Consider the following 14,816-nt stretch of genomic DNA (forward strand, 5'->3'; position numbering starts at 1 on the left):
AGTAGTGTGTGTAGCCTCCTTAAAATTTTTGTGGGTGAGCTGTGAGTTGTGGATGTAACGTATGATATTTACCAAATTCAAAATGAAACCGATTAATTTCATGAAGACGAGTAGTACTTTTTGGTATCAGTTTCATATGAACATTATCACTAGCTAATAAAAAGACATAATAAATCCCTACAGGATAGCTCCATGATCCTGACTGGTATTCCCGCTTCTTGCAAGCGGTTGTTAATGGCCACTACCTGCTTCAATGTAACAGGTTCACAAAGTCATAAGATCTGCCGCGATAAAAGCCTGTGATTAGAAAGCGGAAAACCAGGTGTACTATGGACGTACCTTAAGTGGGCTTTGGCTATAAAGCTGCATCCACATTGCTCGCAAGCAGGCCGAACGAACACGTGAAGCACGAGAAACATGGCAAACAGTCGAAGCGAGATGTTCGCGGCGCTCGCCACGCTCGCGGTGCTCCACGTGCTTGCATAAAATGCGTGTTTCGACTGTTCGGCTCTGTCGCGGTACATCAAAGAGATGCTTCGGAGCCATGCGAGCGTACTTTGCGGCGCCGGCGCGGCGATTCGAAGCGCTCGAGCTGTTTAAGTGGGTATTTACTTGCAACAAAACACTCCGAACATACCAAACACGCCGCGCACTCCAAACAATCTGCAACAAAACATTTTCCGGGCGCGCTCTGAACTACCTGCAACAAAACATTTAGCGCGGAGCGTTCCGCATGTTTGCGGTGTTCGCTGTGTTCTAACCAGTAATCAGTATTAGTGTGTTTGTCGACATGAATGCATCTGATATTACCATAGCAGCTGGTGCTTTTTTAATTATAGAGGCATTAGCGGGCAACAAAAAAGAGAAAAAAGGGAAAGAACGAAAAATGTGGGTAAGACGCTTCTTTTTACGCTGTCAAAATATGGCCTTACTTAGTGACCTAGATTATATGCCTATGAAAAATTTAACAAGGATGGCTGCAGAAGATTTTGAGAATCTAATATGCTTAGTAGGTCCTAGTTGCGGTGCACCTTATATTATTAGCAATGGCCACTCAAGCATCATGCTTCTTTACTTTGTTATATGTCCCATTTGTCGGGTGCCATAAAATAGGCTGCTTCTCAAACTCATCAATTAACTCTAAACACTTTTCTCTGTTCCACTCCATAGCTAGGCACAGTTTAAAAGCACCACAAACACAACGAACGTTCAAAACTGCCACTGAACACCGGCCGGTATCCACTGAACACCGGCCAGCGAACAAATTCTTTTGAGCAAATCCCGTTTACCGACAAGCTTCGGAAAATGTTTGGCGCGTTCGGTTCGGTTCGGCACAACGTACTGACTACACAAATTTGTTACAGCGCGCGCGACGCGTTTGGTTCGTTCGGAGTGTTTTGTTGCAAGCGAATACCCACTTTTTGCGTTGTTTGTTAAGTTTTCAGTTTGGTTTCATTTATAGGATTTGGTATTTACTTCAGTACGATGATACTACCATTATTTTTCTTATTTTATTTTGTTCAGAATTACAAATATTTGTGTGTTGTTTGTTCTTGGATTAATAATATTAAATATACCTTTAATAAATCTTTTATAATTATTCGTTTAATTAATCTGATCTTTGAGAACTTTATTTATATTTTGGCATACGCCTGGCATTATTTTTGAAATGCTTTGCTTGGAAATTTTGAATAAATAACCCAAACTGATATGTGAGTCTCTAGTTGCAAGGAATCTTAATGTTATGGCCAATCTTTATTTAACTCTTTGTTTAACCGGAATACACTTCCTAAAAGTTGTATTTTTTCTTTCTATACGGGGGCCAACTGAGTTAATAAATCTTTCAAAATCAGTAGCGGACATGCGATAAAAAATATTAAAAAACATTCTGTCTGTTTGTAAATCGCGTAGATGTTTACTTTCACTGTGCTGGGATTTACTCTTGAAACTATTAAACATCCAACACCAGCTTTTTTTCTCTTTGTCTCGTTCGTTTTGCAATCATGATCGCACTATAGCAGCCGCTATTAAAAATACTTCGGTATCATCCATGCCCGAACAGCACGAACGTAAGCACTACATTACAATGTGGACGCCGTTGCTTGCGAGCCGAAAGATCTTGAGAACCAGGCTAGGAGCCGAAAGATCTTGACAAACAGGAAGCGCAAGCAACGCAAGCACAATCAAAAGCAAGATCGCGAGCACGATCACGAACAATGTGGACGCACCTTAACAGTTCAAATAATTCTAATAAAATTTCCACAAAGAGTTAGTTTATCTGTTATAGTATATATAAACATGTTTCATAAATCATTTTGAATTCATTCTACCGAATACCAGGAGCTGTAACTGCGTCTAATATAAAAATAAAATATTTATTCATGTGGTTAAACACCAGCAACTTGCTGGTCAACTAAAAATATTGTTATTATAATTTAAACATATTACTTTTTTTTTGTAATTTTTTTATTGCTTGTAAATTGTCTTTATTATTTGTCATCATTTGTCACGGTATATTCATTGTTCATTTATAATGTTTTTAGTTTTTATTAATTATATTCGGGGATAAACAAAATATATCCAGATACGCAACTAGAATAAGTAAGCTTTTAATCGAAAATGTATTAACAATAATTACTATCATTAACTAATTTATTGCAACTGGTATTATTGATTATGATATATCTGAAAACAATAGGTATATGATACATTGATAATTTCAATTTAATAAATTTTTAATTTTTATCTGATCGTAATGTAGATAATAGAATTATACAGGCCATAAAGAAGAATTAATAGAACAAATAATGCGGAATTTATTTGATATTATCTTTATTATAACTGAGTTATCAGATTTCGAAATTTTTGGGAAGCGTTGAGGAAATATTTTAAAAAAATTGACGTTATATTAGAGTTTTTTCAATTTTCTAAATAAAAAAGATCATCTGCTAACTGACTAGGTAATGAAATTAAAGATAATAAATAACCAATATCATACATTTATGTTCTTTGGACGCATTTATTTTTTTTTAAACGTGTGATTTCTAATTTTGCATAAGTTAAATATTATTTTCTTGTAAAAAATACCAATAGTTTCTGCAAGTTAATGAGAAATAGGAAACTCTTTCTATTGTACATATAGACATAATTTGTACAATACTATTATTTCAAAATTTATGAATTATAGTGATGTAAAAAATGGCTCACCTTTTCTGATATACTATTTCCCTTTTTTGAATTTTCTACGTCACCGAGTTCAGTTTGATATGATGGATTGTTTATACCATTAGTCTGAAAAATAAAGAAAAGCTTTAGTTTAATAATAGTAATATCAATAATAAATTCTAATTAAGAATTGATTAAAGAATAATAAGCAAAATCTGGCTAAGAAACATGAAAACAAATAATGCTCAATTATATTGGGTTGTATTTTGTATTAAATACATGTTTTTTTTAATTTAAAAATTTTATTCTAAAAAATGGTAATAATAAATTATAATAAACACGTATTTAACAAAGTTATAACAGAAACAATCATTCGAAAACGTTCCTAGCTAAAAATCATTTAATATTAAAATTTTCAAAATAAAAAATGATTTTTTAGAGGCAACATCTACAGGGTTGTTCACCACATACGACACGGACTATTGTAGCTAAACGATTAGATTTTTAAAAATTGTAAGTCTTGAGTTCGTTGAAGGACTATTAGAGCTACAATTTAAAAATATTTCTACAACATACAGAGTGTCCCAAATAAATAAAAAATATCAAAGTTGTATTTTTTTAAATGGAACACTCTGTATATTATTACATTTTTATTTTTTACGATTAAAATTAAGGTACATTTGTTTAAGGTTTATTACACTTAAACCTTACCGTTTTTGAAATATTTTCAATTTTGTGAAATTGCAGTAAAAATTTTAAGGCTTTATTTCTCCAAGGGTATAAAAGTTTTTAATACTAAATATTTACTGTAGTTTATTTATTGATTAGTTATTGTGTTGCAATAATAAAAATTATACTACCTTATACAGAGTGTCTAAAAATTTATTTTAAATAATTACTAGCTTTAAACGGCAATAACTTGTTTAATTTAAATGGAACACCCTGTATATTTTATGAGAACCAGATGCACAATTTAATTGTCTATCAAATTGTATTATACCATTTTTTACCTATCTCTTCAAGTTTCCGTAGAAAATGCATTTTCTTGTAATTTAGAACTCATTTATCAATGTACCCATGGAATACTGACATTTTAGATTATATTATTTTTAAAGATGTACCAAATTTTTAAAAAGTACAGATACTAATATTGTCGTTTACTATTCGTTTATTTCGTTAAAACATAAAAAAAAACTGTTTAAATATTTTTTAAAGAGGACCTTAATATGATTCCAGTATTCAAACTACATTAATTGACTTTTGCGTTGATTAATAATAATTGCTCCAAATACTAGAAAACTGAATTTCGTATGTGTATTAGACAGTGTGGTAAAAAGTAACACCTTAAAAATGATATTTAATTTTTTGACAAATGCTTATTTATAACAATAGAGACGTTCATCTTCATAACTTATTATTATATTTATTTCTGATTCAAATCTACATTTATTTAGAATAATTTATTAACGAACACAATTAAATATGTAATTAATTAGTATTTGGGCGGAAATAATGGTGGTATATTTAATTAATGGTATACTCTTTTATAAAGATTTAAATAGTTTTATTTTTGCATATAAATGGGCTAGTAATATTATCGTTTTGCTAAAAACGATAATATTACTAGTCTGTACATTTTGTACGTTTGTTGCTTTAAAAACAATCTAAAATGTCAATATTCCATGGGTATATCTCGTCATTCCATATATTATATTGATCAATGGGGTCTAAATTACAAGAAAATGCATTTTCTACGAAAACTTGAAGGGATAAGTAAAAAGTTGTATAATACAATTTGATAGACAATTAAATTGTGCATCTGATTCTCCTAAAATATACAGGGTGTTCCATTTAAAAAAAATACAACTTTGATATTTTTCACTTATTTGGGCACTTTGTGTCTTGTAATAATATTTTTAAATTGTAGCTCTAATAGTCCTTCAACGAGCCCAAAACTTACACTTTGTAAAAATCTAATCGTTTAGCTACAATACTCTGTGTCGTATGTGGTGAACAACCCTGTATATTTCTTAGTACCACACAAGGTGATTTGACTGGTTTTAAAAAAATTAAAGGTTTCAATTAAAATCTTAATCATAAATTTCATTCATCTGACAGTACTGTAATTAATATAAACTTGCTCACCTTTTCTGATATGCCGTTTCCATTTTTCGTGTTATCTATGTCACCTAGTTCAGTGGAAAATGATGGATTATCCACTCCATTCGTCTGAAAAATAAAATAAAGACATCCATTGTATTATTTCAATAAAAATAGTGCTTCTATATTAATAATTATATGTATATTTAGTGGTGTTAAATATAATACCAATGTCAAATCATAATTACAAGACCCTAAAAATAGAAATAAAAAGGTTGTAGTTTTATTTACAATACAGGTAGTAAATACAGGGTGTCCCAGAAATTAGTGCAAGTATTTTAAGGGGTGGTAGACTTCCCCTAGGAGATGCAAAGCCTTGTCGTTGGTGGGGAAGCTCCTGGTCAGGTGCTGGGGGGAATCCCCCCTAGCACTTGGCTTGGTTTAAGAAGCATCTCACTCATCGTCTTGTCCCTGACTGTAGTGTCGTGGCCAGGGAATTGCACCAAGACATATAACGATACCGGGCGGGGCTACGGAGAGCCTCAACCTTGGGGCACCGGGGGGCACCCCATTGTATTTTATCCCTTACTTCTACATGCGAGGCACTGTAGAAGTGGACCGACTGTCCCTAGCGACTCATAGGAACACTATGAGATCTGGTAATAATAGTAATAAAAACATCACCGGTGAAGCTGTGGGGAAACCCCCTAGCGATACTGGGAACAGTAACAATGAAAGTTCCAAGGGGCCAAACCCAAAGAGAACTACAGGAGAGGTGGCTGACACTTGCGTGAGACCATCCTCCGCAAGTGGCATACAAGCTACCACCTCCCTTAAGGGTCGGGAGCCTACCTCCTACCTTTAAACCCAACAGGAGACACAAGCTACCGTTTCGTCTACCCGGCCTGGGTCGTAGCTCCTCGACTGTGAGGGACACGGGTCTCCGTAGGAAGTCCTGGGACTCTATGATGAGTTATAACTCAAGAAAGGGGGACCCAATAGATCTCTAAGGTCGCAGAGATTAACCCCCCTCCCACTTATTCTAAATTTTAAAAAATTCTAAGGGGTGGTAGATCTCGATAAAAGAAACATTATTTTTACTTTATCGTTTTTCAAATAAGTCCAAAATAACGGAGTTCTTTTACTTGAAAATTACCAAAAAAAAAATATTTTAGCTAAAATTTTGGGAACCACTGGATCTTTTCTGGATTTTCTTTCTTGTAAATTTAATCTAATACCTATGTGAATTGTGTTTTTTAACAAAAAAAAAACATTTTTCAAAAAATTTCGAATTTAAAAAAAAAATTCGCGAAAAAAACCTCGTAGGCGTGTTTCTGGGGTTGAACTATACTACCAGTTAAAATACTTGCACTTATTTCTGGGACACCCTGTATATTTTATAACCAAGTTCAGGAAACTAATTTTTTGTAAACAATAAATATAAGTATTATACACTATAATATATCGTATGATCGAGAAAAAAACGGCGTCAAAGACGACTGGTGATAGACGATCGATGATAATTTTGGCGAAGTCAATTTCTAGACGTCATTTACTAAAATTTGACATAAAACGTACTAGTAATTATAGAAAGGATTATGATTATAAACTTTTAAAAAGTAAACTTTGTAGTAAACTTTTTAAAGTTTATAATCATCTGCTCATCTGCTGATAATGCTAACATGGTTAGCGAAACGCCCGTCCAGTGTAAAAGTAAAAGTGTTTTGGTGTATTGTGGTGATTTAGTGTTTTTATTTTGCTACGACAATATAAAATCAAACAAATACCAAACCAAATACAGAATGTGATCATTGTTGTCATTTATTTTAAATATTTTGATGGTAATATACCTACTACTACTAGGATATGATTTTTAAAGTATAGTGGACAATTACTTGCTTCAGTAATGAATTACTGTAGAGCTCTTCTATAATGTTTAATGATCTTTTTAAGCATATAATCCAGTAATTACTTTTAGTAATCTTTTTCAAGTTGTTAATTATTTAGATAAAAATTGTTTTAATTTTTACTACATTAATAAAAATAAAAATTTTCAATTTTTATAGTTTTAGACCTTTTATAGAGAGCACTTTAAACATTAGTCAATATTTTAAAAGCAATGTAATATATTTTATTCCAAAGACAAAATGTTGTCACAATATATTTATAATCCAACTCTAACAAAAAATTATTATTATTATTTTTCTATTTTAACACTTTTAGTGATACACCTTGTATATGTACATATTTATTACTTCACGGTTTCAAATAAACTACCTGTTATTATTAAGTAATTAAATAGGTATATTATTATTTTTTCCTAACTGTGAAATTGAAGGACATTAAACAATATCGATTTCAGTGAGACTGCAAAGAATATAATATTGATTTTATTTACCTTCTTGTATTGTATATTATGATTCAGCCCTACTCAGAATTCATGCTGAATTGGACTTTTTATACAGGGTGTTCCAGAAATAAGTGTATGTATTTTAAAGAGTGTGCGAGATCTGTCCAAAAGAGATATATTTTATCTTTACCGTTTTTAAAATAAGTTAATAATAACCGGGTTATTTAAATTTGAAAATTTAAAAAAATGTCAGAAAATACCAAGTTATTACCAGAATTACTACTTACAGCAGAGCTACCACCTGAATCCCCAGCGGGAAATTTAAAATCCAGTTAGTCAGCTCGGCGCCGAAGATGTTTGTGGTTGGCAACAATAAATTTAAAAATCGCGCCCTCGATTATGCAACTAAAAGTTTAATTGCTATCGTTATATACAGGGTTGTTCACCACATACGACACGGAGTATTGTAGCTAAACGATTAGATTTTCACAAATTGTAAGTTTTGGGTTCGTTGAAGGACTATTAGAGCTACAATTTAAAAATATTTTTGTATTTTTTAAAATGAACACCCTGTATATTATTGCATTTTTAGTTTCTACGATTAAAATAAAGGTAAATTTGATTAAGGCTTATTACACTTAAACCTTACCGTTTTTGAAATATTTTGAATTTTGTAAAATTGCAGTATAAATTTTACGGCTTCATTTCTCCGAGGGTATCAAAGTTTTTAATACTAAATATTTACTGAAGTTTATTTCTTGATCAGTTATTGTGTTGCAATAATAAAAATTATACTACCTTATACAGCGTGTCTAAAAATTTATTTTTAATAATTACTAGCTTTAAACGGCAATAACTTGTTTAATTTAAATGGAATACCCTGTATATTTTATAAGAATCAGATGCACAATTTAATTGTCTATCAAATTGTATTATACGACTTTTTACCTATCCCTTCAAGTTTTCGTAGAAAATGCATTTTCTTATAATTTAGACCTCATTTATCAATATACCCATGGAATATTGACATTTTAGATTGTTTTTAAAACAACAAATGTACAAAATGTTCAGGCTAGTAATATTATCGTTTTTAGTAAAACGATGATATTACTAGCCCATTTGTATGCAAAAAGAAAACTATTTAGATCTTTATAAAAGAGTATACCATTAATTAAATATACCACCAGTATTTCCGCCCAAATACTAATTAATTACATATTTATTTGTGTTCGTTAATAAATTATTCTAAATAAATGTGGACTTGAATCAGAAATCAATATAATAATAAGTTATGAAAATGAATGTCTCTGCTGTTATAAATAAGCATTTGTCAAAAAATGAAATATCATTTTTAAGGTGTTAGTTTTTTTACCACACTGTCTAATACACATAAATAATTCAGTTTTTTAGTATTTGGAGCAATTATTATTAATCAACGCAAACAGTCAATTAATGTAGTTTGAATACTGGAATCATATTAATTGGTTCTCTTTAACAAATATTTAAACAGTTTTTTTATTTTTTAATGAAATAAACGAACTATAATGACAATATTAGTATCTGTACTCTTTAAAAATTTGGTACATCTTTAAAAATAATCTAAAATGTCAGTATTCCATGGGTATATTGATAAATGAGTTCTAAATTACAAGAAAATGCATTTTCTACGGAAGCGTGAAGAGATAGGTAAAAAATGGCATAATACAATTTGATAGACAATTAAATTGTGCATCTGATTCTCATAAAATATACAGGGTGTTCCATTTAATTTAAACAAGTTATTGCCGTTTAAAGCTAATAACTATTTAAAATAAATATTTAGACACTCGGTATAAGGTAGTAAAATTTTTATTATTGCAACACAATAACTGATCAATAAATAAACTTCAGTAAATATTTAGTATTAAAAACTTTGATACCCTCGGAGAAATGAAGCCTTAAAATTTATACTGCAATTTCACAAAATTGAAAATATTTCAAAAACGGTAAGGTTTAAGTGTAATAAACCTTAATCAAATTTGCCTTTATTTTAATCGTAGAAACTAAAAATGTAATAATATACAGGGTGTTCCATTTAAAAAATACAACTTTGATACTTTTTATTTATTTGGGACACTCTCTAACTTGTAAAAATATTTTTAAATTGTAGCTCTAATAGTCCTTCAACGAACCCAAAACTTACAATTTGTAAAAATCTAATCGTTTAGCTACAATATTCCGTGTCGTATGTGGTGAACAACCCTGTATACTATTTTCAGGGTGATCTACAAGTTTATAGTTACATTATCTTCGTTTTTTTTAACTAACCAATTACGATGGAGTTAATAACCATATTAATATACTCTTTAATACCACAACGCGTCTTAGAGAATATGGCAGAGCATAGTGATAACGACACACACAAAAAAGAATTTGCTGCATACAATTGTCTTCTCAATATTTCTTTATGGAGTGGAATCCTCGACCATCAAATCATCGAAAAGGCTAAATATTTTAGGATAGACAACTTTGAGATGTGGTGCTACAGACGTATGCTGAGAATACCTTGGAGAGCTAGAAGAACTAATCTGTCAATAATAAATGAGCTTAACATAAGCACCCGACTGTTGGTTATCTGTCTGGAAACGCATCCTCGAGTACTTTGGACACATTGCGCGAAGACCTGCCGACAACATGGAAAAATTATAATAACTGGCGATGTCCAGGGAAAAAGGTGTAAAGGTCGGTCGCCAACAATAAGATGTATCGATCAAGTACACTCAGCTATCTCTATCGAGCTGAAGACAGATTAGCCTGGAAAGACTTTATAAAACAAAAAGTATTCTCATAGAAGTCACGACCCTGGGGGAACGACCTATGGGGAACGATTGGAGATACTCTTTAATAAGTTTTAATTCAAGATAACTCTATTTTATAGCCTAGAAGTGGGATTTAGAGAAAAAAAAGTTATTTCGTGATATAAATTTAACGATAAAAATGTTCGAATTGTTAATGAACCCAGCGTAAAACGTTATAAAGCACCCCATAAAGTTTAATCATAGTAGATTCTATTTTACTAGGGTTTAATTGTCTACATTTACAACGTGACAACAACGTGAGTACAGAGAACAGGATTGCAGTAATCTCGTGTCTCTGCTCTTTATTGAGACTGTTTTTTTCGTTCTAATTTACGGTGTCATTGACGACTAGATGTATTTTATCTTATTTCTGTTTACTGCTTCGCTAATAAATATGAGTCTGTATATCATCTCGACGTCAATATATGTATGGTTTATGACGGATATATAAGTCTGGAAAATAATATTCAGTATAATATATTGAAAAATATTCTAATAATTCTTTCTTGACAGGTTTATTTGCACTGAATTACTAAAAATACTATTTATTTAAAGATTTCCTATGTAGAGGGAGCCTCTAGTAAAGATCAATAAAAAAAATGCAAGACTGACAAGAGTCTTGCAGCAAGATCAAGACCAAGACTGGACCCTGCAAGATCAATTTTGTCTTAACTTGATAAGAATATCAAAACGTCTAAGCACAGATTTTTCAACAAAAAAAAAACGTTTTGAAAAAACTTGTAAAATCTAAACAAGGCAAAGACTTCAAGAAATTTAAATATCTACGAACTAAAAGAAAATAGAATTTCAATTAAATAAATTTTTATGATTGCTTTTTTATTAATTGAATTTTTATGAATTTTTTATGGGATAATACAATATAAAATTACTCATAAATCGCTTGATAAAATAAATCTATAAATAATATTTCCTGAATGGACCTAAAATTGGGATATAGCATGGAGAATTATTCATATTATTTATAAAATATTCAGTGAAAAATGACTTTAAGCTAAACTTTATGCATGCAACATTGGTTTAATTAAAATTTATAATTTTTGCTGTTTAATAATAAAAAATGTTTTGGTAGCAATTCTGTCATTATTTTATATTTATATTTTATTAAAAATCTATTTTTCTTACTAATGGATTTTATGTTTCTATATTTACGTATATAATTTTAACATACACCAAATATAAATATTTAAAATTACAGAGAAAGATATTGATAGTTTATAAAATGAAACTCATATATGCATAAAAAGTAAAAGTAAATAATAAAAATTAATTACAATACAAAATTATTAAAGATAATAAAAACAATATAAGTAATAAAGTAAAAATCAACAACAAAACAAGAATAAAATATTGTAACAATACATCATTTATTTGTACGAGTATAATGTATTGTCACAATGTCATTTCAAATTTCATTAATGAAACTATAAATAATTTTTTTAAAGCATTTATGTGTGCTATTGCTAGTAATATAGTATACAGGGTAGTATATTTCGACCCCAGAAACACGATTATGATTTTTTTTTTCGCAAAAAAATGAAAATTTGGAGTTTTTTGAAAAATTTTGTTGAATATTTTTTAGTTTTTAATTAAAAAAAACATAATTTCCTGATAATATGGTAACATAGGTAGTAGATTAAATTTACAAAAAAGAAAACCTAGAAAAGATCCAGTGGTTCTCAAAATTTGTTGAAATAAATTATAGCGTCAATTTATGTTGTCTTACATTTTTTAATAATAACTTTTTATTTTTTTATACAGGGTGAGTCTTAAATATGTGTACATACAGAGTCGCTGTTAAGTATGGTTAGGTTAGGTTATACAAAAGTTATATTAGTAAAAATCTCTTTAAAGCATCTGCTGATTATTGGACCTTAAGAACCAAACGTTTAATTTGTTTAGCAAATTCTAATGGTTTTGACATCAGGATTGCCTGGATTCCAGGTCATTCCAATATCTTGGGAAATACAGAGGCAGATTCGTTGGCTAATATTGGAAAAGATTTAAATATTCCGAAATCTATGGAGATGGATTCAATAGATATTTTTAATTCAATTAAAACTGATATTTTGTGTAATTATAAGGAAAATTGGAAATCTCGTATGAAAGGAAAAAAGCATGTGTATTTTAATATACAAACAATCTTCCCAGATAAACAATGGTTTAAAAATTTCCAGTATATAGATAGAAGACATATTACAACGTTAATTAGAATGCGTACAGGCCATTGCTTAACAAAAAACCATTTATATAAAATTAAAGTAAAGGAAGATCCATTCTGTGAGGCTCTGTTGAAGACCTAAATCATATCTTTTTAGAATGTCCTATAAATTTTTTGTTTAATTTGGATTTATATCAAAAATTTATTGAAATGAATTTTCCTACTCCACTATCAATATTTACAGTTTTGTCTAAGCCAAGTGAAAAATTAATAGAAACTATTATGATATTTTTAAACATTAATAGAATTAAATTATAATGCTCAACTTTCTATTTTTTATTTTCTTTTTGTTTCAGTTTCCGAATGCAGTCTGTTTGTGTGACCTCTATCCTTTGTGTGTGATATAATCTTCCTTTCAGCACGTCATTTATATATTTAATAAATAATAATAATAACATTTTACAGTCACAGGTCACAGGTTACCTTCATAGAAGTTAGTTATATTAAAATTTACCCATTATACATTTTACTCAGATAAGAATCAGTGGCCTTGATATGGTTTAGAGCCAGTCAACATCTTGGTCACTCCCAAATTGAGCTGGCGGTTGCCTTGTAGCAGAGCCATCATAAAAAAAGAAGAAGAAGAAGAGGATTTTTAAATATCTATTAGCGAGTAATACATTTAAGTATACAGGGTCGGTCATAAAGTCGTGGCACATAAAAGTTTCATTTTTTTAAATATGATTCCCTGTATATTATTACATATTTTGGTTATTCCTTCAATTTTAAGCAAAAATCGAGATTCACACAATGTACCTCAAACCAACCGTTTCCGAGTTATTGACTTTTGAAAATATCACTTAAACAATTTGATTTAATTAAATTCGATTTGTTCAGTTTCATTTAAGGATGCCATTCTGCCGAAACTGTGGCACTTAATAATATTTCACATTAGATCTCAAGTTAGCATTTATAGATGTATAAAATGAGATTATATATGTCTGGAAATTACAAAATCTTCGTTTAACATTTCAATTCTTCAATGTATGTACATTGTGTTTTACGATATTGCATAAAGTTGAAGGAAGAATTGAAATATGCAATCATATACACGGGGTTCTATTTAAAAAAATGAAACTTTTATGTGCCACGACTTTATCACCGACCCTGTATACTTAAGTGTATTACTCGCTAATAGATATTTAAAAATCTGATAACTTTTGTATTTAACTTTTTGCGGTACCTCCTGTATTTTACCTAATAATCGACCGTTTCCATACATCACAGCGACCCTGTATGTGCACAGATTTAAGATTCACCCTGTATGAAAGAATAAAAAGTTATTATTAAAAAATGAAAGACAGTTTAAATTGACAATCAATTGAGGTATACATGTCAAAATAATTTACTAGTTAAAAAAATCTTGACGCTAGAAAGTATTAGAAAGTTCCCATAATGTATAAAAACGGTAAGAGTAAACAATTTCCAATTTTTTATATTATAACTCGTCCACAAATAATTTTACTCTTAAATTATTAATGAGAGTAAGTTCAAAATCTTTATCTACTCACTTTATTGTTTTCTTCCATGTTTAGTTATCCTGTCTTATCCAAAATTTTGAAGGATCTATTTGTTAACTTTCAGTATATATCACCGCATCTACTTGTATTTCCGTTCACTCGCACATTCGAACACTCTCAGCTCTTGGCAATTTAAAAACTTTTTACACCTGTATTTCACGAATATAAGGTACTATGTTGGTAAGCCGGAGCCTGATATAAGTGGGGGAGACTTAATTTTTCTAATTTATCGGCGTAAAGCTGTATTTTAAATATCTAGACAGTAATTCTGGTTGTAAAAGTTTGATCGATAACTGTCTTCACATGGATGTATCTTGTATACTTAGTTATAGATATTAAAAACTATTTAACTAATTTTCTTTATATATAATTTGCGGTTTAAATTAATCGGATAAACGATTCATAATAGATTAGATTTTTTTAGTTTTCATTTAATATATAGAGGGAGATTCTCGGTGACTGTTGTTCTCTAGACCCCGTACGTTCAATCTGGTCATGTAGCTTTGCTTTTTACAGTGTGGATGTTTGGGTTTTAACTGGATCTTCATTTTTGAAATTAAAAGTCTGTAGTCAGTGCCACATTCGGCATCTACTCTGGCTTTTGT

The 14,816-nt window shown here is 30.2% G+C and overlaps 1 protein-coding gene across 1 annotated transcript in view; it reads right to left on the reverse strand.

Annotated features, from left to right (window-relative positions):
• The window catches only part of LOC115891667 (sodium-dependent nutrient amino acid transporter 1-like), a 28,439-nt gene extending 13,898 nt beyond the window's left edge, over positions 1–14,541 (reverse strand). Inside the window, exons 1-3 of the mRNA XM_030912213.1 lie at positions 14,203–14,541; positions 5,311–5,394; positions 3,208–3,291 (exon numbers count right to left, since the gene is read on the reverse strand). Coding sequence (XP_030768073.1) covers positions 3,208–3,291; positions 5,311–5,394; positions 14,203–14,220 — 186 coding nt within the window. The 5' untranslated portion in view covers positions 14,221–14,541. The remainder of the gene's footprint in view (positions 1–3,207; positions 3,292–5,310; positions 5,395–14,202) is intronic.
• Positions 14,542–14,816: the final 275 nt, after the last annotated feature.

The sequence above is a fragment of the Sitophilus oryzae genome, unplaced genomic scaffold (genome assembly GCF_002938485.1).
Source record: "Sitophilus oryzae breed Bouriz unplaced genomic scaffold, Soryzae_2.0 scaffold_1189_pilon_pilon, whole genome shotgun sequence".
Taxonomy (NCBI): domain Eukaryota; kingdom Metazoa; phylum Arthropoda; class Insecta; order Coleoptera; family Curculionidae; genus Sitophilus; species Sitophilus oryzae.